Here is a 27,325-nt window from a genome sequence, read left to right as displayed (position 1 = left end):
TTGTGGGTGGTTGGGTTGGCTCGGGTTTGTTTGAACTTGCATGACACGTGGACCTTGTAGAACTTTGTGTGAGTGATTGTATGAGTATAAAAGTGGATTAAAAGTTTGAACGTGTTGGTAGGTGTCTGTTTGAAGAAGCTTGAATGGGGTTTGTAGAGATATGTTGAGTGGAGTTTTGAGATTTTATGAGTCTAAAAGTGGATTAAAGGTTTGAACGCGTTGATAGTTGGCTGTTTGGAGTGGTTTGATTGAGGTTTGTAGAGACCTGTTGAGTGGTGTTTTGTGGGCGGTTGGTTGGGCTTTGTTTGGACTTTGTTAGGCACGTGGACCTTGTAGAATCTTGTGTGAGTGATTGTATGAGTCTAAAAGTGTGAACGCGTTTGACGCATTTGACTGTTTGGAGTGTCTTGCTTGGATTTTATAGAAACCTGTTGATTGAGGCGATTTTTGTGTTAATAGTCCAATATGTGTTTTGTTTGATAATCGAAGCACGGGAATTTTGTGGAACTGATTGTACGAGTGCTGAAGTGGATGAAGAGTTTGAATACTTTGACGGCAGGCTGGATAGATTTGATTGGTTATTGCATGGACCTGTTGATTGAAACGTGCTGTATTATTGTGCCGAGGTGCAAGGTCAATTGTTTTATCCTAGACGTGAAGTTAAGTGCAGATAGCTTTTGTAGTTTAATCTAGGAAAAAGAATTCCATAAAATTTGTCTGTTTTATTATCAATGTAATTTTGTGCTGCTAGCTTGTTAATTTGATTGTGCATTTTTTTGCAAATTTGTATTTTCATAAAGCATTTTATGCAACTGACGTTGAACATAAACGTTCTTTTCGTGAATTATATAAGATTCAGTCTGGAAAAAATTGTGGCATATTCGAAACGAATTAAGTTACATTAAAATTTATGTTTCCTGTCATTTGTGCTGCTATCAGGATAAGATTGCAGTCATTAGACTTTCAATGCAAATACCCATATAGTCTTCGCAAACATCGGTATAAAGAAAAATTTCTTCCATTACTTAAAATGTGGGTCGCAGTAGAAAATTCTAGTTACTATTATTATAAATAGATTGGCTGCTTCATTACATGTCACAGGTATGTAGTATCATTACAAATAGGATAGTAGTTTAGTTACACATAACCAGTTATCGCCAGCTCGTAACACCCGGTGCAATAATCCGATCTGACACAGAAAACATGCGACGCGTGACATTTGTGTGCAGCAATGAAGTCGCTAAACAAATGCAGTTATAATACCTACAATACTTATCTCTCTCGATGTAAAAATTTTCTCGCGTGTCTCACACCTGTATACACCATAAATGCATTAAGATCTAACGATAATTCTTATCAAATAAAAATTGCTCTCTTCATTATGCCTTATATGTCTGCGGACGATACATGCAATCCATTGTCCGTTCACTAGCCTTAACAATTCAAGTTTCTGTAAATATTTCCAGGAATATTTCCTTTGAGTGACAAGCAGATTATAATCTCACTGTAGATCTTCAAGCTAAACAATATGTCGTAGATGTAATTTGCACAGAAGTTGCAGAAAAGTTCTAATGATTCCAAGAATTCACAGACTTTATGAACTCGGCAAAGAACGGGTATGTTATTTACAGTTTTAGCAATAATGTTCAACAGAAATGATTAAAATTCAATTATCTTTTCAAGTTTCTTTTAATTTAAAATGTATTTTATACGACAGTTCCTCGACTGGTACAAATTTAAAACAATTTCTTTCACTAATCAAAATGAAAATAATTATCCAACAAAAAAAGAAAAATTAATATTAAAAAACACAATGCACATTTAAACTGACAATTCAAAAATACCGAGCTACACTCGTCATAGTCTTTCCGGTGAATGAAATTGTTTAGAGGCGTTGTGTCAGAGTACGTTCTCGAAAACAAAGATAAAGAAGAAGTAGCAGAAATTGACTGACCGACGTCAGTCATTAAGTATGCAAACAAATTAGTCACATTCCCATAAAAGTTGAGCTAGTTTCAGCGATAAGATAAACGGCGCCTGGTTGGCGGATGTCTGAAAACGTATTTAGAGGTAGAGGCCCGATAGGATAGAAAACGCCTGGGCTCGTTCGCATAACTGATATATAAAATAATAACGAGAGTGTAATTTGGTTCGCTGACGCGTCCACCCGGCATTAATTTCATTGCTCTCCCCGGTCGGTCTTCGGATGATATAACAGTATAATTAAGCCGAAACCCCGCTTATTTCGCCGTATAATATACATTATACAGAGGGAGCAATGAAGTTCTCGGGCGTTGTTATTATTATTTCGGCTAGGACTTGCCGCGACGGGCATTCCTCGCGAGAATTCGGGCCAAGCGAGCGAGCGTGGGTTTCGAAACAGGTTTCCAGCGTGTTCCCGAGGCGAACGCGGCTCCTTCCGTGACCCACTAAGTGCGAAATCATTGCCTGACGTAGCCTGCGAGGCGGCCCAGGTAACTGTGCAAATTAGTCCGGCGCAGATAAGTTTCTAATTTACCGGGGAATTTGAATTCGGCCTTCCTCGCCGCCGCTGCCGCGGGCTTATTAACAGGCATTTTCTTGCGCAAACACCGACATTGCCCCACGCGAATGCGCCTCGATCACTGACTTTTTCCTTTTTCGAAAGGTCAAACATCGATCCGCCAGACAAACGACAGCCATTCTTATCGCTGCTCGAACGATCCATCGACGCGCGTCTTCGCTTTTCCCGATTTATAGTCGTTCCTCGACCCCGGGACTGCAAACACACGCTCCTGGAACTATCGCCACGCAAATTTACGATTTTCGGAAATTTGTCGGCACCTAAACTCTTCCAATTTCGTAAAACGAATGCGTACGACGTTAAACCGTCGCTCAGATTGAAGACTAAAACCTTCAACAAAGGTTCGTCTTCTCCCGAAAATAATTCACTTCTTTGCGAATTCAAACGTCTGCAAAAGAAATTTTTTTTCAGCATACGAACCCAGCATGAATTTGTAGATTCAAGTTTCCTCTTTACAACGACGTCATAAAATTTGATCTACGATTTTTTCAAGATTTTTTATGAATAAAAAACGAGGAACATGTTCGGTGATATTATTGGAAAGTTGACAGTACATCTTTCAGTAAAAGGATGGTAACTCGGCTAAAAAAATCGTACGTTAATTTGCAATAGCTCGTTGGAAAAAGGAAGCTTCAATCTTCAAATTCGTGATAGATTTCATCCCACCGAAATTTTTCCAACGATTTCAGAGGCGTTTCAATTTGCAATATTTTCGAGTAAAAACGTGTTCAGTTTCTTCGATGCCATAACTTGCAAAAAATTCTTAGAAGTAGATGAATAATAGGTTACGAAAGTAGAAATTTCAAGCTTCAAAATGAGACGAGAATCATTATTGTAAGACTCATTTTTGCGAAATTATGTCAATTTAAAGATCGACGGATTTTCAAAATCGGAGGTGTAGTGGCAACACCGTTTGATGTTCGATGATTTCTGTAAAACGAGTTTGATTCGATTTGTCCGTGTAGAGTGTACAAAGGTCCGTGGAAATAGCTCTGATCGTCCGTAGGACGAACTTTGTTGAAACGCGAGTTTCCACACAGGTGAATCGCGTTTTCCCCCGTGAGTTTTTCGAAGCGACAGAGATCGTGGCGCAACTATTCTTTGTTCCGCGGTCCGTTTTGTACACGTTTCCGGCCGCCGCGAAGGCAATCAACTGTAATTTTCTCTTACTTCCTCCTTGACCGTTATTTCGTGATTGCTGCGGCTCGAGAAACTTTGTCCTCGTTCGTTGTGTTTATCTTCGCAATTATCTGGGATCACTGTGTTGACTCTCTCATTTCAATTAGGTACCTGAGTTACCAAATCTCATATTTGATCCGTTCACCTGGAAAAAATCGTTCGCTTCTCTGCGATTTTGATATTCGGGTCTGCGTCCTTACGTGTCACAATCGAATTCTGAGAATGTGTATTTATGCGACAATCGAATATTTAGATTGTGAAGAATGGAAGATTAGATTTGTTTATACACGAGAGTATAGAGAAAAATTTTTAACTGTGGAGTACCTGATTTTACATCAAATTTCCTGATCCTGATTAAGGATCAAATTTTGAATTTTAAAGCACTTCGAAACACCTCAATACTTTTTAGTACCTGAATGACTAGAACTTGAACTCGAATTATGGAGTACCTAACTTTAAAGTCTGAAGTACCAAAATTCATATTTTGAAGAACCAGACTTTGGACTCTGAAAGAGCACTTGAATTCGAATTCTGAAGGAAGTGAATTCAGGTACTGAAGAACTTGAACTCGAATTCTGATGCACTTGAGCTTGAATAGGAAAGCTTTTAAATTTCAACTCTGGAGAATTTGCATTACAAGGCATACAATTTCAAATCACGAAGCACTTGAATTTCGAAATGTGTACTCGGGCGTCTACATACTGAAACTGGAGGCTCCAATGGCCGGCAGCGTTTCGCCCATAATGTATCAGCCAATCTTCCCTGTAACACCCAAACTTTTCGAGTTTTCTCGTTACCGGAAGTGCAGCCGGAAGACAATTCCTTGATTGTACCATAATTATTCCGGCATCCCGAACGAAGCATTTACATTTCAATCTCCGCCGGTTGGCGAGCCAGCGACGAGATTCAAATTATCCGCGAACAACCGTGTACATCTCGGCTCCGAAATCAAAAACCATAAGACACTCGTTGGTTGCTGAAGCGTATAGAAGAGGAGGACGGAGGCTTATCTCTTCGCCGAGAGAGGAGAGGACGGTCGAGTGTGCAGGGAGCCACTTGGATTAATTTGGGAGCTTAATTATTCATTTCGCTTTGAGTCTCCCGCCCCTAATCTCCGCGAGTTATTCGAAAGTTGAAAACCACGGAAACAGGAATCGTCGAGCGTTCTCCGTAACGCCTGCTTAAATCCTCCTGCGATGAATCGCGGCTTAAGTTTTTATCTCGAGCTTTATCGCGAACGCTCCTCCGACTTTCGTTCTTACGCCTTCATCGAGAGAGAAAGAGAGGAGAGAGAAGGGAGACAGAGAGAGAGAGAGAGAGAGAGAGAGAGAGAGAGAGAGAGGGAAAAAAGGAAAAAACGCAGGATTCTCGTAGCATCACTTTTTCAGTCCGTTAACGTAACGCGGCCATTCATTACGCCGTGTGTATATTGTCTTTCCCTTCGACTTTTTTCCACCCACGGTATGAACAAGTTTGCGCGCGTGTTACGGGATCCTTCTTTTCTTCTCCGAACTTGTTTTACATCTTCTTTGTTTATTTGTTTAATGTCCCGTCAGTTAGCTCGCTGGTTACGACCGCTTTCCTGTTTCTCTGCGTTAATCTTTTGCTCGAGGAGATGAAGACAGTACTCCTGGAGGAGCTCTCCATTTTATTTTTTATTCCATGAAGAATTCATGGTGTTTACTGTGATGTAGCACATGTTTGTTTCACCACAATTTTATATATTCGCGGGAATTCGTTGTGGAAAAGTCGTTCCGAAATCTTTTTAAGCTAACGGCACCACAGTCACCCAACTAAATTTTAAATTTAATTTTTTAAGAGTTCAAGGCACACTGAACCAAGCGGGGAAATCTTGCAAACAATTTACCAGAACAAAAGGAACCTTGGCAAGGGCGCCACGGACCGAAAAACGCTGGAAAACTGCAGCCCAGATGGTTCTTCGCGCTTTTTGGTGGCCTTTCTTCTCCCCTCGTATCGTTGCGGGACATCCTTAAAGTACGTGTTCCAACAGATAGCTTCTCGGAGCAGTTGCTTTTTCGGATTTATCCATTAAACAACGGTTAGTCTCGTATATCGAATCCTTAGCTCGGTGTTTACGATTTTCTCTTTTCCACAGGAAGCTGCGGTGGATCTTTCGATGAATGCATTCTCGTCCACTGCGGCGGTAGTCGCCTATATTTTCCTTTGTATGCGTTTCACTGCATCTCCACAGTTGCAGTTGATGCATCATCGGCTTTTGTTGTTGCATTTACTTCGGTTCCAGCGTGTACTTCAGTTTATTTTTCGATGAACGCATTCTCCACTGTATTCTTCCATTGCAATTCTAATCGTGTGTATTTTCATCGAATTTTCCTCCGCGTGCATTCTTGTGCACCTCCGCCATTGTTGTTGGATAGATCACTCACTTGTGCTGTTGTATTTACTTCAGTGAATTTTTTAATGCATTTTCCATTGCAACCAAAATTGCACTTTACGGATCATCTACTTCAGCGGATTTTTGGATTAACACATATTCCCATGTATTTTCCCCTGAATAAAATTCAATAGATCTGCAACGCATTTTTCATTCCACAGCCGTTGCAGTTAGTAGATTATTTACTCGAGTGTAATTTTCAACAAATGCATTCTCCATTATTTTTTAGACTAGATTTTGTCTGTGTATGTGTGTCTTTACAGCAATATACACTAAAAAATCGAGGATTTCCCGGAATCGTCTTCGCACGTTGTTGCACACCTGCCTTCGCCCGTCGCCCTAATCGGCCTCATTAATTAAACAGTCCTAATTGCACGGCGAAGCGCGACCCTGCCGCGTTTTAAACAACCCGATTACGTTTCGTTAATAAATGATAGCCGGGTCCGGGTCCAGGTTTCCATGCTTTTCATACCCTTGACACAAATCCGATAAAACGATTACATGGAAACAAGCCGTAAACGTGAACAGCGAAAATACGCGCGTTTCGCATGAAACATTGCGCATTTCTGCGACACCTATACGCGTAGATAGGTGAACGCGTATACACGGGAAGGTGTTCGCGAGTATGTTTGCGTTTTGTCCGCGTACGCGCGCGGACAGCATGGGTTTTGTGTAAACTCAATTAATAATGACGCTGTGTGGAGCCCGTGTCTCCGACTGCGAGACACGTTCGCTCGCTATTGACGTTTCGATTTACAATGCCGTAAAAACACCGTCGCGTTTACAGAAAGCCACTTGCCCAACGAAAAACCGTGTGATAACCGATCGGCGAATGCCGATCCTCTTCGATTCCGGCTCGACGGTGTCACATGTAAAGGAACTCGGAAACAGCAAATTCCAACCTTTCGCGAACTCGGGAAACTAACTTTCCTGTGATCAACGACAGGACGCATCTTCCACAAATTTTTGGCACAATTTACAAGAATTTTCCTAGTGTTTTTTTTTTCATCGAAATGTTTATAATATTTTCATCGAAAGGACTGAAATTGCGGAAACAAGGAGAACTTAAACGAAAGATCAACTCGAACTGTACGCTTTACTATTTCTTATATTGATATTTGACACAAAAACGTAAAAAAAATTTTTCATGGGTGAATCGAGTGTAGATTTGGAGATAGAAGCATTTTTTAAAATGACTAAAAAATGTACGACCTTTTTGAGCCTCTGTTTGAAGAGTGATAAACTGTCACAGATAAGTGGCGCCCACAATCCCGGAACTTATTCGAAGCTATTTTGTCGTCTAAAGTCATAGCACACAATATTTCGAGATTCTATGGCTTCTGCCAAATTCTTTCAATATTTTATAAAGTATGTACGTTGCATTTGATAAAATATTATAATAATACAGACGAGCGCCGAAAGACATGCATTAAAGATCTCCAAGACACGAAACATCCAAGACATGAATTAAGGAAAAGGTCTGTGACTCGTATGAAAATGACGGAACAAACGGCTATTAACATTTTTCACAAACGATATGCAATTTGTAGCATCGCAGAACGACAGTTGTCTCCGACCCGAACCGCAATCATACGACAATCATATGTGGTTACGTCTTTATTAACTTTCGAGCTATGATTACAATACGGGCTCTTAAACAGTCGGCATTCGTATCACTCGCTCATCGTTCGTAATTAATAATTGCCGAGTTTGAAGTAATTAGAACATGATCCGGAACCAATTCGCTATTACTAACTAACTGATTCGACATTGTGCTGCGCTATGTGTAACAATAGAAACACAGCAGTTCAACAATATCCTCATCGGTCTATGAAACGTTTGGAACTACATCGGAGTTAATTGCTTCTTATAATAAGCATATCACCCATAATTTATTCACTGGAGCATTCAACATTTGCTCGAATCGACCGGAGAAGTGATTCGTAACAAAAAGTCACAGGAAACAAATATCCGAATATCTGAATGAAAAATCGCTATGCAAATGCACAAACTCGAATAAAACATTGCTTCCTGCATTAATAGTTACGGTAAACTAGCGATGATAAAGCTGCCGTTCCACGGAATTTCGTGAGTCGTTAATGTTTTTTTCTCCGATTTCTATGGACTACAAATGCATAAAGATCCGCAGCCTGGAGATGAACGCGATAGGCGAATAATAAATTCAGGAGAGGAAGAATCGCTAATCTCAGCCATCGATTGCAAGATTAAGTTGTACGCGTGTGAGTGCGAGCTGGCGCGCGCGTGTGTGTGGTCTGTGTGTGCGTGCACGTCTGTACGCGCGCGTAACGAATGGCTTACAATCGCGTGCCTCCGGAGTCGGCGAAGTTTTCCCCGCGCTCTTTCATTCCGCACATTTCATTCTGCGCATTGTCGCGAAGGAACAATGCACGGGTGTGCGCAGATAGCATGCTAGTTCCTCGACGGATCGACTCCCAGACGACACTGCGGATGCATCCCAACCTTGGCAACTTTCACAGCGCAAGAAGACAACCTCTGTGTCTGTTGCACAATCCGCGAATTCGACCCTGAGGAACACACAACCGGTCCCCGGAACAACGCGTTAAACTCGTTCCCCAATGTCATTAGGAACTGTGCAACGCGCGCGCGCGCGCGGTATTCTACCTACTAACTGATCCTTGGATATCCTTTCAACATGCGGACGAGGAGATATCGGGTGATTAAACTCGGCTTCAAAGGGCTACGGACGATTGTGTTTCGGCATCCGGGTACCTTCGGCCGCACCACCTTGAATTCTGCACATTTTAATTCGGTATTCCAGGCTTTAAAAATCGAGCACGCAAAGCCTCGTACTCGGGCAGTGAATTCTCGATATATGTCAAGAACGTGGGTCTTGTCAGCGTCATGTATCGTCCAGGGGACATACCCGAGCCGTGTTGTGTTTACACTCCTCGGGGTCCGAGGCCTCTCTAGCTTCCTGACCCCCCACGGTGTATACCCAGCGGTAGTGGGGATAACACCGCGACGTTTATTATCCAGGCCTTGGCGACATATATAGAGAAATCGCTGTATTTGCTCGTGGACTAGAGATTCGCGAAACTTTCTACTCAGACATGCCGTTATCTAAAATCCTTGGCTCCGTAACCGCATTATTTGAAACTAAACAGCATCTTCATCCGTCGCAAGAAAAATCGCAACGTGAAAGTTGCGTGCGCACCGATCAATTTTGCTACTTTCACCGACGCGTGCCGTATTCGGGGCTAATATTCATGGCAATAGAACTGCATGCCACGAGCGTGGAATTTTTATATTAACATAAACAATCCCGAAGTGTTCATCAATCGTGACAGAATCACCTTCACCCACGTACCCAACGATGTGCTTCGAAAGTTTCGAATGTTTCGCTTTTCGCACATCTGAACCAAGAAACAAAATGAATAAATACCATCAAATACAGTTAATTTAATGGCGCGAATTTTTTCGGATTAATTCCGCTACTCGTTCAGTCTCGATTCTAATGTTTGTGAATCCAATGAAGTATGACCTCACCAGTAGATCAAATCTGAACAAATTTGACGACATGAATTTTTGTATTAGCGGAGCAAAGATTTCCCAATTAATTCGGGCAATTCCGCGGATATGCGCAATTCTATTGTGCACCGCGTGCTGCAGCGAATCCCTTACTTTCTACAGAGGGCCGTTCGACCAGTAGAATCTCTTTTAACTCGGTCACGGATCGGTTATGATTTTCGACCGGACAGACACGGCACGGTTGCCGTTTAGTATCGGCAGCTAGGACGCATTCGAAACCAATTACCAATTGCAATGGCGCGACGCGGGGGTGGGGTGGGGGAGGGGGGTGGTTCAGGCAGGCTGTGGAACACTTGCACCGAAACTTGCACAATGCGCCAGTTGAATGACCTGGTTCGCTCCGGCGTGAAAGGGGCATTAATCTCCGAAAGGGTGAGCGCATCTCTCCGCATCTTCATTCGCTTGGCTGGCTTTCACTGAGAGAGGAAGATAGGCGCGGGTACTTAATTGCATCCTTTCTCTTACCCGGGACCCGAATACCGAAGCACCTACTTATCTGTTCTTAATACGGCAGTCTCGCGGCGATACGTGTCCGAGTCGCTCGTCCGTGAACCAACGTTCTCGTCGGGGGCCCCTTTCCCTTTCTTCCCTTTTCCGCCCTTACCCGACAAAGAAACTGCCGCGGGAACTCGGAAATTCGATATTTCGCGCGTTTGCCGGCCGGTTTTGCCCGACGCGATTAGGCGAGAACGCGTACCCGAAGTGATAACACACGCGGAGGTCTGATAAAATGTTTCACCGCTGTAATATCCGCGGCTTCGGAAGATCGAACGTGACGTAAGAGCCTTAGAAAGCGGCGAATAACTCCTCTTCGACGTTTCCTGACATTCTCTGTCATTTCGACGCGGAAACACACCGGCGAATTGTGTAATCCTTGGACGCTGCGGACCGCGGAATATTGTCACGCGATAATTAAAATTTGCATTCGAGACGTTCGGGATGTTTAAATTGTCACCGCGAGCTCTTAGGATTTTTACGTTCTGTGACTGAACTACTGCGTCCTGAAGACGGGCAGTTAAACTGTTTGAGCACATGAGTTTTCATTTAGAAGTACCCGAGTTCGAGAAAAATGTGGAACATTTGAGTGTTCTAATTTCGGTGTTGAAGCAGCGACTTTTGAATTTTATAGTGCTACAGTGTATTAATTTGAATTCCGTGATACCTGAATTTGGACTTTCCAGTACCTAAATCCGGTCAATGATGGCCCGGATTCGAGCATCACAGCATCTACCCGATTTGAAATTCTGAAGTACCTGAATCTCAAAATAGCGAGGGAATGTAACATTTTGGGTGCTCAAAGGTACTTTATAGTACCCGAATTTAGAATCTAATTTCCCGAATTAGAGTTGCGAAGTGCCCGATTTTAAAATTGTGAGCAGTCCTGAACTTCTGGGCGCTCGAGATCCTGAATTCGAGCTTCGATCTACCTGCCGAACGTGAGTACCTGGATCAGAACTTTAAGTGCCTGAAATTCAATTTTGAGTTTCGGAGAGTTTAGTATTACGAGTGCCATGCACATCCGATTCCTTGCTTCAAATTTCCATATTCGAGTTTATTAAGGTGCGAGTACCTGAAACGTAATCCGAAATACCCGGGTATGAAATTGATGGCACTCGAACACGGAAGCGTGCAACCCGGGTAACTATATAATTATTACGTAATTGGGAATATTTTAATGAAATTCGTTTGTAGTGGTCTCGTAGAATAGCGGAACGTTGGGTCATAATTTCTACTATTCCGAGAGTCCAATTAAAATTCCGTAATTACGGTTGACTCCGCGTGTTCGTTTATAATGATGCGCCCGCGTATCTCGCGGATTACTACTTACTTTCTCCCCTTTGACCCCGTCCGATTCGTCTCTCCCTCTGCTTCCTCCTCGTTCCCCTTAACGTCCTTCTTTCTCCACCGGGAAGGGAACGCAGAATTGTACGCCGTCCGTCGAACATTTCTTATTTTTTTCCGGATCCATTGTACGAACGGCCATTCTTCGGGCCATAAATTGTTAGAATAAAATATACGACGCCAGAATAAATAAATAATGAAGAGCAACGTCCGTGCCTTTTCCAAATAAAACGACAAACCGGCGAATCAATACGGTTTGACGGTGCGCCTCGTTTCTTTTATGCATTGACAGACTCCTCGTCGCAGGATTCATACTCGGAGAAAACGACGCTAACGCCCACACAAATTTTTTATACAGGGTGAGGCACTTAAGACAAGCCACCCGAAGAACTTCTACACTTGTTCAGATAGGAAGAAACGTTTCAGACAAAAGTTATTTGGTTTCGAGGGGCCCATTACGTGGCGTACATAACTTTTTATTTCAGAACCACATATTTTTGTACTCCTACGATTGTAGCCTTTCTCGAGACAATTTCAACGATGCAGTCGTCCAAAGTCATGCAAGGTCATTGAATATCATAAACGTAAAAAAGAACGAAAAATATAATTCAGGCTCTTTTTATGCGTTCCCGTATGTCTTTCTGCAACACCGGCAAAAATTTAAGGATATTGTTACGATATTCCTCACTTGTTAAGATTACATTAAGAGAACTACACTTCCATTTAACTTCCATTTCTTGCAATGGATGCAGAGCAGTTTTATTTTGCATAAAGATCCGCAGTCCAATGAAGCTCCTTTCAGAAGCAATTAAAGGACTAGGAAACCAATCAGTGTAAGTTCCTGGCCATGAAGATTGCAGCAATTAAATCATTCAAACAAATTGACATAAGAAAAGATTGTAGACTTTCGCAGATTATCTTCTCATTAGTTCAATTATAAAAGAGTCTGTTAAACTGGAATGAATTTTTCATGGATCCAGCCGCAACAAAGCAAGAAAACCCGGCTTGGAAATTCCGTTTCCCTTTTCGCTCGAGTTTCCCGTGCACCGTGCAACCCGTTCAACGGCGTCTCGGTGATCCAAAAATTCTCTCGCGGTGCCTCGGTCCGATTCTGTGCGTTCTAATTAATTTAAAACCGACAGCCCCGGCAATAACGCAGAATTTCATCCCGACTGCCGAGGTACGCGGATGCAGTGCGAGGCATACAATTCCGAAAAATCCGGGAGCGTCTTAAAAACCCGGAAAATTAAGCATCGCGGTTTTCCCCCGGGTCTCAGCTGTGCAGAACTACGATACTGTGCGGTGTCGTTGCACCTGTTATCCGGGGTTAGGCGTTCGCCCATCCCTCCCTAAACTCCCGTCCATTTTTCGTTGTACCCCGGTAACAAAGTAATTGTTCGGCCGAAAGTTATGTCTCCTTTTCCTCCGTATTCGAATCCCGTTACGGTTTTATGCGACGGCCCAATAAATCCTGACGACCGGGGCTCGCGTAAATCAGAAAAAATGGTCGGAACCACTTTAAAGGCGGTGACGAGAGAGGAGAGGAGAGAGGAGGGGAAAGAGGATGAGAGAGAGAGAGAGAGAGAGAGAGAGAGAGAGAGAGAGAGAGAGAAGGGCCACGTCCGTCGACGCTCGTATCGACCGGTTAACCGACGATTTTCTTGAGGTGTTCGAAGAGAGAGAGAGAGAGAGAGAGAGAGAGAGAGAGAGAGAGAGAGAGAGAGAGAGAGGAGAAAAGGAGATCGATACAGGGAAAGAGAGGCCAGGCGGAGCGTAGTTTCATCAATTCAGGTAAATGAAATTACGTCGGGTGCGTCGTTTCTCGTTCCTATTTCATCCACAGGCTCTCTATGTTTTGTCGTCGCCGCACCCGCCGCCGTGAATTAACTCCACTCGACGGCACCGTAGACAACCCGGGCCACTTTTCCCCGGTCCCTTTTAAGACTTTTTAAGTCGGCCCTCCACCGTATTAAAATAAAGGGCAAGACATCGGCCTCTCCGTGTAATAGCTGGCAATCGTCGAGAGCGTTTCAGGGAAACGCCGGGCGATGGGATTAATTAGTATTAGTGGCACTCGTTCCGTGTAACTGCGATCCGTCGAATTTCTGTCGATCGACACCTTCGAAACAGGATTATAGACGGCTTCACTATCCACTTGTACCTAAGGGAAGATCATCTGGTCTTTATCACACTTTCTTGCGAACTACAATTCGGATTTTTAGAATTAGAGGATACGGGGCGAATCTGCATTGAAAACTGAGTCGAAAATGAGTAGAAATAGTTTTTCATGTGACGTCTCATTTTCGAAATAATCGAAATCAAAGATCCCTGAACATACGCGGTACTGATCGACACGTTTTGCGATGTTGCGAAGAGTATGATTTGAATTTGGTAAGTGTAGGGATACGGGGTGAGTCTGCATTGAAAACTGAGTCGAAAATAAGCACAAAAATTTTTTCATGTAATGCTTTATTTTGAAAATAACCGAAATCGAAGGTACCCCAACATACACAATACTGATTGACGAGTTTTGCGATGTTGTGAAGACTACAATTTGAACTTGCCAAATGTTAAGATACGGGGCGAATCTGAAATTGAAAACTGAGTCGAAAATGAGCACAAAAATTTTTTCATATAATGCTTCATTTTAAAAATAATCGAAATCGAAGATCCCTCCAATACACGTGGCAATGATTTGATTCGTTTCACGATTTTTTGAGGACTACGATTTGACTTTGTTAAATGTGGGGGTACGGGGCGAATTTGCATTGAAAACTGAGTCGAAAACGTAGAGGAATGTATTTCGGTACGACCCTTTGTTTCCGAGATAATCGAAGTCGAAGATCCCTCCGTTGCGCGCGGTAATGAATAGGAAGCGACGACGTGTCTGTTCATAACTTACCGTAACTACTTCTTACGAGTACTAATGCGTGCGCGTCGAATGAACTTTCGAAGTTGATTATCTCCGAAACGAAGGCTCGGATGGGGAAACTGTGTTAGGTCTTTTTGATACAGTTTTTCGCACTGAATCGTTTCCTCTTGGTTATAGTTCGCTCGGGTGATGTACATTCTAAGAAATCGCTTAGGAAGTTGTCAGGTCGAGTCATAAATTCCGTTTTAGTGTGACAATTTCATTTGTCACTGAAATGGTTACATCCATTATATACTCGTAATTATTTGCAGTGATTCGTTCAGTAGCACGATTGTGATTACGACCATAAATGCATCATTGCAATTCCCTCTGGGAACGTTAACACCGGAAGAAAATATGTTTCATGTCTGTATGTGTGAGAATTGGAATTGCAATGTACTATAGAGTATTGTGAATAGAAAGTGAAGAAGTATTTGAAATTGTAGATTATATGGCGATTTGCATCAGAACTCGATTTCCAATTTCACATAAACCCATCGAATTATCGAAGCATCTACAATAAACATATAATCATTACACGTTGCTTAACCCATCGCCTTTCGGTTTCTTTCGCAACAGTGCTCGTCAGATCTACATCATCATCAATATTCTGCTCGAAGTGAAAGGAGTTCAATCCGTATTGTAACTCTGTATTCACGGCGAAGATTCAATAACGATAGCAGATAATTTTTATCGCTTTCTCTTCGGTAGAATTCTCTGTACTAAATTCATAGTGATCCTTAAAGAAACTATTCCATTGCATCATGAATAGTGATTTCTCAGTACATTGTGGATTTTTGTGCAAAATAAAGAAGATTGGAAATCAGACTAACAGTCTACAGTTATTTCAATATTTTTACTGTTTCTAATTTCTGCCATACATTTTCCCCATCATTGCATAAAACCCGCAGACTATTTGTGAATATCTACACGATTGAAATTATTCTTGGCCTGAATAATTTTATTAAGAAATCCTAACTAGAAATCATACATTTTAAAATTCTGGCAGTAGTCAGTATGCTTAAAAATCGAGACGAAAGATCCAGTTTATGCTTGAAAACTGCGAGAATGCACGAATGTATTGCGATGCAGCTGTGCAACAACTTTCGTGCGCGTTCACTTCTCGCAAACGAAGAATCGAGGACAAAGTTGTCCAGAAAAAGGCGGCCGAGGCCCGGCGCATTAACGTAACAGAAGCGTGATTGGGTCGGCGCGGACCCGATGCCCTTAACAGGGTCGAGTATCTCCACTTAGTGTAATGCATGAGAGAGAGAGAGATAGTGCTCGATAAAAGGATCGAAATTTTCCAACGAGGCCGGTTCGAAGTATACGGGCATGCCAAACATAAAGTGTCCTTCGGAAATAATTATTTCGCTAAATGAAATTCCGCGACGCCGTTCCCCTACCTCGCGCCGGCTGTAATAGGATCCATCGTGAATGGACGAGCGTCCACGGGGAGGCAAATTTAATTTTGATAAAAGAGGCTTGTAACGAGCGCGCAGGATCGCTTAAGGACCGTTAAGGACACACAGGGCTGTTACTTTTCTGAGAATATGGAATCCAAGAGGCCAGGCGATAAGACTCGGCCCGATATTGCCTCACGCCTCGGCCATATATCCCTTATCGCGGCCCCAGAGTAGCTTGCGAATCCTCAATTACGGCTGTAAGGAGGTTCCTCTAGCTCGTGGTTTGCCGATCTATCCTCCGGTTTCGCAGATAATCGCGGACTCTTCTTTTTCTCGCGGCAGATCATCCGCGGATAACTCGCCGCGCCCTCTCCTTAACCTCGAATTTGCCCCAAGCGTGACAGACGCATTCAATTTTACCCTAATACCCGTCCGGGCTTTCTAAATCTCGACCCGCAGTCTTAGGCTGTAAGTCTTAGCGTTTATGACTCCATTCTCCCGATTCTAAGTGCTGGTATCCCCCTCCCCCCTCTGTCTCTCTCTCTCTCTCTCTCTCTCTCTCTCGCTCTCTCTTGCGCAGGAATTATTGGGTTCAGGGGAAAGTTCGTTCCGTTTCGTGCAGTGAAACCATGGTCTCACTTTTAACCTTTGGACGCCATTGGAAAGTGGACGATTCTGATTTCTGTGCAGTTCTCAGATCGTTACGTAGATATATTTTTATTACTGTTTCTAAAGGTATTGAGTCCACTCGCTATTTGATTTTATTATCTTGACGTTAAGTAATCCTAGAATTCAATTGGAAAGTCTAGGATTAACTGTTCTGAAATGCAGTGTTCACTCTATAGATGTCGCCGAGGCATGGCCGATAAATGTCCCAGAACTGTCCCCACTGTCGCAAAAAGCTTGAGACACCTCGGTCGTCGAGGAGAGTAAGGTCGTGTGGATCAAAGAATAGTATCTCCTGGCCGATATATGTCCCTGGCTAGACCCGCGTTTTGGACACATATCGAGTAAACGCTGTATCTTCAGATGGCTTGTTTCTCGGTATACCGCAGAGAAATCTGTACAAATATTGTCTCGACCCTATTGTTTGTCGATTTTCGATTTCTAATCAAACAGAACAAACTTTTTCACTTACCTCGATGAATCTCTCTGTCGGGAGATGGAGAAAGAAATAATTCAATAAACTCACATAACGTGTATTTGCACGTCCTGAGAAATGATATCGAACTCACGTTCATTTTACGCTCTCTTCTGATATAGATCTCGGTGTCTAGGCGAAACGAATTTCATTATTATTTTCTCGAAACTGCACATTGCTGCAAATCAGACGACAGCAATTTGCGTTCCGCAACCGTTCCCCCGTTCCTCAGGTACTGCGATTCCGACGATTTCGTCGATGATCGACGAAGGATTTATTCGCCACGGCGAATCATCCGACCCGACACCCGGCACTGGCAGTAATTTTTAGGTCGCACGTTAGATACGAGCTGAAAGATCATTCGGGAATTTACGAGTGCAGGAGGAAAATGAAATTGTGCCCGGCGCGCTTAGATCTGCTCGCCGGCCTGGAAACCACGTTCTAATAAAAGGAACAATAAAACCGAGCACGATCTTCAGAAATCTCGCCCTTTCAGGTCGCGGTGCTACGGTCGGGCAAGTGGAACGATCCACCGGTGGCTCGCCGAGAAAAATAATCCTGTCAGTGGTCCTAGACAAATAGAATAATCTTGTCTGTGGTCAGGGGAATAATCCCGTCGGTCGCCAGACCGGTAGAATAATTTTGCGAGATGTGGTGGTACCAGTGGAAAAACCCTCTATACAACCAGGGAAAATGTTCTGTCAATAGCCAGACTAGTGAAATAGTTTTGTATGGTATCTGACAAGTAGGAAGAAGTTGTTTGTGTCTAGGGGAATTGTCCTGTAACAGACAAACCAACAGACCGGACTCATCAGTCGTTAGACAAGCAGCATGAATTTTTTTCCAGTGCTCCGAAAAGTAGAATTAATTTTTTCCAGTGTCCAGCACGTAGAATGAATTTTTGCCAATGTTAAGACCAATGTTCCAGCGGCCATGATAATTCGAATAATCACCTCAATAATCCGATAAGCGGGATTACGAAAATTCGGATCCTGCCAGTTACCTTACAGGTGCAAAGGTACGATAATCCTCCTCGTCGTCAGACGAGTGAAATATTCCGGTCAGACACCGCACAAGTAGAACATTCCCGTTTTTGACCAGCAGAATAATTTTACCAACGGTGAGGTGATCCCGTCAGTGGCGAGATAAGTAGAATAATCACTCCGATGGTCGGACCAGGGAAATTAGGAAAGTAGAACGACCCTGCTAGCGATCCGACAAGTGGAATGACCCTGCTCGTGGTCAGATAAGTAGAATCATCCCCTCGATGGCTCGGCAAGGAGGATTAGGAAGGTAGAGCGACCCCGCCATTGATCAGGAAAGTGGGAAAGACCCTTCGGTAACCGGATACTTGAAATATTCCTTTCAGGGGAGAGTGAAAATAAAATCAATAAACTGTCTTTGCGGCCGAGGAAAAAAATCCCAGCGGTATAAAACCAGTAGAATAATCCTGCCGACGGTCAGACGAGGGAAATAACCTTGTCAGTGGCTCGATAAAAGAACGTATAACTTTGAACACGTTCGTCAAAGATTTGCGAGCTTCTTTCACCGGCTGTACAGCCAGCGGAGCGATGTGTTCTCAGACCAGTGGAATAATCTCGCCTATAACCGAATGAACGATCATAAAGCAAACGCGTTCTTCGAGAATTTGCGAGCCTCTTCCGCCGAGGTGCATAGTCTGTCGAGAGACGCGTTCCTCCGATAAAAGTTCCCCGGCTTCCTTCTCACGGATATCGTATAATGTCGAGGAGAAACGTGTCTCTCGGTCACGTCGCTTTTAAAGCCGGCGATGGTCTATCGATCTCTCGATTCGCCCGTAGGATAATTGAAAACAATTCGAGCGGGCTCCTTGCTTGACGGGGATCCCGAAGACGCGACTGATCGTGATGGATACCGTGCTTTCTCTATATATGTCGCCAAGACTTGGATGATAAATGTCGCGGAATTATCCCCACTACTGCGAGGTATACCCCGTGTATAAGGAGTGAAGAGTGAGAAGTGCAAACATAGCACGGCTCGGGTATGTTTCCTGGACGATACATGTCGCTGGCAAGACCCGTGTTGTTGACATAAATCGTGAATTCACTGTGTTTGTTTACGATCTACCGAACCCCGGAAGAACCCGCCGGGCGATTTCAAAACCGCGAGTATGGCCGCGAACCTCCACCCCCCACCACTCTTTGAACCCAGTCTCGCATTCAAAATTGATCGCGCGTAGCAAGCTTAGGGTCGCTTTCACACGGCGCGGTTGAAATTTAATGACCGGGAACCTGGCGAGTCGAAATGTAGATCGAGGCGATCGAGACAGTGCCCGGAGACCGCGCCAGAGGAACCTCCATTGTCATTTAAATCTGCGGATTATCTGACAACGATTCCCTATTTTCGAGTACATCTTTACGGCCGCGCGCGGTTTGCTCCCCCCGGAATAATTAATGCAACTTTGCGCGCAACCTTTGTGGCGACGCTGGTTAAACTGCGAATATTTATGCGAATTTACACAGTTTTTGCGGAGAAACTGTACGACAGAGTTTTATTAACTCGACAGTTTCAGATCCGAGTGGCTTTCTCTTGAATCACACTCCGTGGGAAAAAATATCGTTCTTGATCACTAGACTGCGGACCTTTATGCGTTCGCAGCATCTGCACAGTTTTGCACTTGTGTAGCAACAAACGTGAGGAATTTTCTAGTTGGTTCTCTAGTATGACGTTAATTTTGAAGTTTGAAGAAAGAATTCCGCGTTGGATAAATATTTAGATAAATAAGTCGCCGTCGAGGAGAGCGTTTTAACGAGCTTCCCGCGATTCTTCCGGGTGGCCGGACGTTCGGTCCATGTGAACGGAGCCTGAAGGTCCGTTTCTACTCCGCGGAGCGTTCCACGCATCTCGCGGATGCATGAATGAAGTTCTCGTCGGGGAAGTTGAACGTCGCGCTAAATCGGTTCAGAAGGTAAACAGGAAGGGTGGGCACAAAGGGAATCGATAGGGACGTCGAGGGACGTTTTCCGTATAACAAAAATCAGGCGCGGAAACGCCACGCCGAGTCGCCGGTGGCATAAAGCGGCTTAACGCGAGCGCACAGTACTCGGCGAGCGCACTCCTCGACGCTAATTATTAATGTTCGCGTTAACACAGATAACAGGCGGCGGAAGTCGAGTTGGAAACCGATAGAAATGAAGTTCGACGCCCCCTGTAATTACTTAATCAGATTTGATTTAATCCTTCGCCTGCATCGCTTGCACCGATGATCGATAATGGGTCTCGTTTAATGGGCTAATTTAATATTTTTGTGAACGTGAATGGTTATTAGCCGCTGCCGGGAATCGATGTAGCTCGAAATACAAGTTTTGAGGTTGATTAATATCGTTTTGCTGGCTAGTGTCGTGTTCCGTGTACAATTTCGTTTAACGTGTTTGTCTGAGAAATTTTAACGAACGCTTTCACGTGTCAAAGAATAGTATCTTCTAGCCGATATATGTCCCTGGGTAGACCCGTGTTGTGGACATATGTCGACTAAACACTGTACTTCGCAATAGTATGTAAACATGTCAGATGAATACTAGATCAAACACAAGAGAAGTCTGCCGGCTTAGTCGGTTCGAGAGCGTTGGGTCGTGAGCCAGATGGGTGCAGTTAGGGCTGGTCGGACAGCGGCAAAGAGAAGTAGCGCAGCAAGCATCTCGGGCTCAATAACAGCGGAACAACAAGGTCCCTGTCATAAACCAGGTCCCGGGGATCTGTCTTGAGCAACGATGTCTGACTCTCGAGCGACTAGGGTCGCGCGCATGGTTGCAAACCAGCCTGTTAGACAGGGGAGCTAACACGACGCGTTTCTGATTTGTTGCAGGACCTGATGACGAAGAACAAGCAGAGGAACTGGCGGCGTTTGCTGGCCGGTGGCTTGATCGTCGCAGTCGTGCTCGGGTTGGTCGTCGCCGCGTCGGTTCTTTTAACCGGAGGTCCGGATTCCACCGGGCCGAAACCGCCAGCGGCACTTGGCATCACCCTTGAAGAATGGCTGGCCGGCTCGTTATCCGCGAAGAGCTTCAGCGGCGTGTGGATGAGCGGTAAATATGTCGTACATCTTTCCTCGGCCCCTGGTGGCGGCTGCGAGCGGGCCATCGCGTCGGTTCGATTAGAAAATTGCAATTGATTCGACCGTTCCCTCGATTTCGGCGTTTCCTTACCGGCCGGATAGTGAATTGCACCTGTGAATTATAGAAACGGTGCTTTCCGCGGAAGCACGGCGATAAATCCTGCGACCCTCGATCCTTGAATCGAGATCGCCTGGACGATATTTTTGGAGGTTTTAGTACGGTATACATGTGAGAAATTCTTTAGGTTCTCAACCCTTTGCCCTCGAACGGCTCCTCTAAGTCACCCCTAAAAATGAAACGTCCGAACGTCTTTGCATTTAACAAATTGCTGAAAGCTCACGCGTCGTACGAGCAAATACATTTAATTTCGAAGATATTTCAACGAAGATATTTTAAAATGTTCGGATTCTCGAGTCAAAATAGCTTCGACTGCAAACGGTTAATCATGAAAATGTGAAAAGATTCTAAAGTGCATATATTATTAGATTGCATACGTTTCCAGTCACAGAAACCGTCCCTGTTTAGGAACCTCAACGTTTTGGACAGGTTCAATGGGCTAATTTGTCGCCAGTCTAGTAGAATAGGTCAGGCAGCGACCAGCCATGTGCGTAGAATACGCGAGTCATTAATGAGACCAATAGAATACACCATCAGTGACACGTCAAGTAAAATATATTACTGAACAATCAATCAAGTAGAATAAGCCTTTCTGTGGTCAGACAAGGGACTTGTTCTGCCATTAGGCAGTCAGATTAATGAGTCTGTTGTTATTCGAACACTTTCATTTTCAATCCTTCATCGAATAAATCAAGTGAACAATTTTGCAATTAGTCAACCACGTAATGAACATAACTTAGTCTCGACAAGTAGAATAATTCGTTTGTGTTCAGACAAGGCTATGAGATTACTCAGTATCATAGAGTATAGTCTCAGTGGTCTATCGAGTAAAATAAATTGGTAGACAAGTAGAATATACATTTCCATAGTCGTACAGTGAAACGACTCCGTGATTAGTCAGACAAGTAACCAGCCAGGTATTAATCCAGTGCCACAATAATCAGAAATGAGGCGAACTAGTCAGGTGAGAGGAAGGATATCAGGAAATCGGTTTCAGGAGTGAAAATTGCAGGTCGAATAGTTTTCATGATTACATTAGAGCCGAGGAGAGCAGCGAATGAAAAATGGCAGGGCAGTTTCCGCGCGACGTTCTCAGCACGGTGTTCTTTAATGTCCTAGGGTCTCGAATGTTCCCGAGTCTTGGATTTCACGGGAGTTCGAGGGTAAACAGTTTGAAAATTGATACGACTTCGAACCCCCGCCGGCAGAATCGCCTCGGAATTCAAAGGGAAAACTTCTAAGCTCTGCGAGGCGCGACCAGACGCAATTAATTCTGGAAATGGTATCTTTGTTTCTCGAACAAACGCGTCTGCGGCCGCGCCAGCGAAAGTGAACTTCCACCAGAAACGTTCGAATAGTTTGTACAGCTTCCGGCGAGTGTTCGAACCTCGAACGCTCCTTTCAGGGATCGTCGAATCCTCGGCGCGGAAACAGAGAGCACGCGATAAATCAGATCTGGTGAGTTCGAAGGAAATCTGATTCGGAATCTTTTCCTTTCTAATCCTCGTCCCGGCGACGAACCAGACGGTCTCCAAATCAATTTCCGAGGGAAACGTTCTCCGAAGATAGAACGCGACAATGTTCGCGCGTTTCCAGAGAATACAAATCTGCAACAAGGCCAACAGGGTACAAGCTTCGAACAAATTTCATTCGAAGAGGGATTGCACTGTTCGTCCAGTTTTCGCGATTCAGAAATTCCGTCTCCCAGACTTCACGATGCCGAAAAGGAGGGGGAGTGGACAGCCCGTGAAAAGGATTTTCACGTTTTTCCGTTGGGGTTATACGTTCTCGTCGAATAGAATAGGTGTCTTAATAGAAGGTTCTAAAGCGGAACGGCTTAAGTTATATTCTCATAAAGTTTATGCGTATCCCGCAGCCCGGCCGTAAAAGATAGAATCTTTGTCCCTAAAGGAAGCGAGGTGCCATGAATGAGTAAGAGAAAATATTCCTCGATGTGTACCGGACAGCGTAGACCGTACACCTAATAACTGACAAATGCCTACGTTGCTTTGAGGTATGATAGCGGCTGAACGGCCCAGGGTGTCCGATCGATTAGCCTGTTAGACAATTTGATTCTGCCTATTACACGACCGATCGTCATCGCTCTTGCACGAAAAAGCTCAGTATTAATTCCGCAAGGCCGCCGACACCGTCCATTAAGGCGTAATTCAATGATTGTCGAAAATGATGTTTGCCATACGTAATGGCGCAAATCGATCGCTCGTATAAGCAGAGGGTAATTAACGTCGTGCCGTCCGGCACACAGGACGTGTACCTGGTAGATACAACCGGCATCGAAACCCTCAATTTGCGGGAATAGCTTGGTCCTCCCGCAGCAAGGGACGAGTCGCACGGAGCCATGATCGCTCGCACGCTAATTGCTGCCTACGTCAAATTCCCTCGATTGCAAACCGCTGCGGCGGACAACCGCAATAAAGATTTCAGTCTATTAATCGGGATTGTAGCAACGATTTCCCGGACCCTCGCCCTCTCCGATCCATCGATCTTCCAGAGCCGCTTGATCCGGAGACGTTCTGCGCAATGCTTTGAGAATATTACGGACCTGTATCGAGCGCGCAAATGCCATGCCTTAGGAGCGGATGTCATTCAATTATATAAGAATAGGTATAATTTAGTGCAGTGTGAAACATTAGAATAATTTAAAGCTACTGTTATATTATTTTCACACCGAGAATGATTTTCCGATGTGCTTTTACTCAGACAATTGAAATTACTCTGTTGTTGATCGAGGATTTTAACAACTTATGTGAGAAGACTAAAGGATGCTTGAAGCTTTTAGATAAGTAGGGCTTGCCAGAGAATCAGATAATTAGACTGAGGGTTTGTATGCAAAGTAAATAGTTCCTACGTTGTTTGTAAGAAACACTAAATGGCAATGTATGTTTTTTTTAAAATAATTTTAACGAGTCGAAAATAGTGTAACAGCATTTCTGAAATCTTTTAATGTCTAGTTTTGAATTGCATCCAGTCATTTTTGTCTTTGACAAATATCCATTGGACCATTTGTATTCTCAGACAAGTAGAATAGGTCTATCTGTGACAACACAGGTACAACGAGTCTACTGTGGATAAGACAAGTAGAACAGGCCTGTTAAGGTGAAGACAGGCAGAATAGGCGTGTTAATGATCAGACAATGGATTGTGCATGTTCCGGTTGTCAGACAAGTAGAATAGGTTTGTTAACGGTCAGCCAAGGATAATAGAACTGTCGATTGGAAGGCAAGAGGAACAGGTCTGTTAAGTGTGCGGCAAGTAGAACAGGTTTATTAATTATCAGACAAGGGAACATACTAGCAGCAATTTCAGATCAGTAGAATAGCAATATTATTGCTGAGACAAGTAGTACAGAACAGTTAATGATCAGCAAACGAGGGTAGGTATCTCGAGAGAAGGGGAGAAGTTCTGCAAATCCTCAGACGAGTGAAATAATTAATCTGTATGGAAAATAATAAAATTGTCTGAGCAATTGTAGAAAACTGAAGTTATAGGAAATTGTATGTAGGTAGAATCCTAGAAATAGAAGGAGAGTAGCAGTACCAATAATCATCAGACTACGGATTTTATGCATTTACAGAATAAATTGACCATTGTAATTTCAAGTTTCTTACGACTTGCAATTACACAATTTTTGTTTTTCATGAATATCCTCAGTCTGATCATCAAACTAGTAGAATATACCAGTTGTAAGTCAGCCAAATGCAATGAAGCAATCCTTCGCAGTTCCATAGATGGATGAAATGCATTTATTGTTAGCTGTACCAATAAAAACGTACTGTTTTTTTTTTAGCAGAAGAGTGTGAAAACGTTTCTGAATAAACAAGGTGATGAATTCATCCTCTATCGGTTGTCGTGCACTCTTTTTTTTCTGTGGGAAGAATGCGGCAGCTCAATATCTGTCGAGGCTGTCGTCGAGCAGATGCAGGGTGTAATGTAAGGGGCGGCCGTCTCGCCGTTGCATAATCGATCTGCAAAGGTTGCTGCATCCCCACAGAGAGGTGCAGTTGCGACTGTCACGTGGTGTAGTCCGCATGCCACCACGTAACAAGTGATACGAATCGTTCCGAGCAGAATTTTCTGCCTGGAAAGGAGACCAGCACAGGCGACCAGGTTTTGGCAAGTTGCCTGGGGGCCTCGAGAGGCAATCATGACGAGGCACTGAGGCCATCAGCTATTGGCCAACGGGAGGCTGATCATTTTAGAGAGCAGACACTCCTTGAAAGTTAACTGTCAGCTGGAGATATTTCTTCCCTCCACTCCCCCTCTTCCCGCACACCCCACTCCCCATCTTTTTGGAGAAATTCCCTTATCGGGTTACCCTCACTCGATCTGAGTTTCTTGCGTCTTCCGCTGGCGCGTTTCATCGGTTAATCGAAGTTCTGCTTCCCCGTTCGCGATACCACCGTTCGGAACAAGTACCTACGGGTTCTTGTGTCCTCTCTGATTTCAATTGCACGGTTACTCGATACCCTGTTATACGATTTCAGACTGCATAACGTTCGAGAAGCTGTTGGGTATCGAGCATAAACGGAGCACAAGCTAAACCTCTAATTACTCCGACGAAAATACTCGCTATGCCGATTCGATTTGTATCTTCTAATTAAATATTCTCTGCGAAGACAAACAACGGACAAAAATAGAAAGACTGACAAGAATGCTGAAGTAAACGATGGATAGCATCACTTAGCACGCGATCAACGATTAACGACGCACTGTCACAACGGTACCGTCGCTTTAGAGTGTCCAGTATATCCGCGGTGGAGGGCCGCTGTTCGTGCCGCGAACTGCCATTTTTCAAGGGTCGTATTCCTCGAAAACGATGGCCATTACATTGAAAATTTCATGCCACGCTCACGACGTGTTTTGTCGTGAGGAATTATCCGGAGCGTAGCCGTCCGCCGGGAATAAACACCTCATAAATCTCGGCCCCCGTTCCCTCGGAAGAAAGCTCGGCCTGTTTTCGGATTTCGCTCACGCTCCCTCAAAACAGGCGAAACCGACCGAGATTGACTCGTCCCGTTCGGACAGTTCGCTCCGGTGACGCGCGAGCATAAGTTCCCCCGGACCGATCGCGGAACAGGGCCAAGTTTCCGAGGGGAGTCACGCGAAGAACTTAAAACTGGGAAGTTCGTGAACAAGTCGCGGCAGCAGTTCCCGAACTGTTCGTCATACCGTGCGTGCAACCGGCCGGGACGGCCCGTGCCCGGCCCGCACAAAGAAGACATTCGCGAGCAATTTCTTTGATCTTATCGCGTCGGTGAAGAACCCGTAAAAACGTGCTCCCGGGGCCAGGGACGGCAGCCAACTTAGTTTGAAGCTGTTCGCGAAACTTATCCGCGCTGGGGTTCGATGTCTCGCGAACGGCACGGTGCACGTCAGCGACTCGGCACGGCTCGGCTCGCTTTTACCGCGGGGATAACGAGCGACGGCTGGCGGAAGGTCCAGCTTGTCAATTTTTTCCTGCTGAACGCCCGGCACTGTCCGATTAATGGGCTTCTCGATATCTGTTCGCAATGTTCGAACAGGTGCCGTCGACGTTTTGGGCTCGGTTTTGTGAGCGAATATATGGGAGACAGTCGAACAGGCGAAATTGTGGTGGAAGTTTTACATTCGGGCAAGTGCAACCGGTTCCTTTTGATGAAAAGATGAGGGGAAAGATGTCTATGGTCTGTCAAGGGAAATATAAATATCTCAGGGATATATCTTACGTAAAATGTATATACAGTAGCCAGACAAATATTTTAAGATGACATTGGTGGCTAGAGAAATGGAAGAACCTTGTCAGACAAGTAGTACAACCATGCCAATGGTCAGGCCAGGAAAACAGTCTTGCGATAAATGAGTAAAAATTAGTAGATTAAATTCAAAGAACTGAATGTATGTGAAGCTGCCGTGTTTTCTACCGAAGTGGAAAAGTATGGAACAAATAATTTAAGATAACATTAGTGGCCAGAGAAATGGAAGAACCTTGTCAGACAAGTAGTACAACCATGCCAATGGTCAGACCAGGAAACCAGCCTTGTGATCAATGAGTAAAAATTAGTAGATCAAATTTAAAGAACTGAATGTAT

The 27,325-nt window shown here is 44.2% G+C and overlaps 1 protein-coding gene across 9 annotated transcripts in view; it reads left to right on the top strand.

The window, feature by feature from the left end:
* LOC143354414 (venom dipeptidyl peptidase 4) overlaps window positions 1-27,325 on the top strand; it is a 345,338-nt gene that overhangs the window by 31,471 nt on the left and 286,542 nt on the right. For all 9 annotated transcript variants that reach the window (XM_076788472.1, XM_076788469.1, XM_076788477.1 and 6 more), the window contains one exon: window positions 20,870-21,089. In XM_076788472.1, coding sequence (XP_076644587.1) covers window positions 20,870-21,089 — 220 coding nt within the window. The remainder of the gene's footprint in view (window positions 1-20,869; window positions 21,090-27,325) is intronic.

This window comes from Halictus rubicundus, chromosome 5 (assembly GCF_050948215.1).
Source record: "Halictus rubicundus isolate RS-2024b chromosome 5, iyHalRubi1_principal, whole genome shotgun sequence".
Lineage (NCBI taxonomy): Eukaryota > Metazoa > Arthropoda > Insecta > Hymenoptera > Halictidae > Halictus > Halictus rubicundus.
The sequence above is the reverse complement of the archived record's forward strand: the minus strand, read 5'-3'. Positions and strand labels throughout refer to the sequence as shown.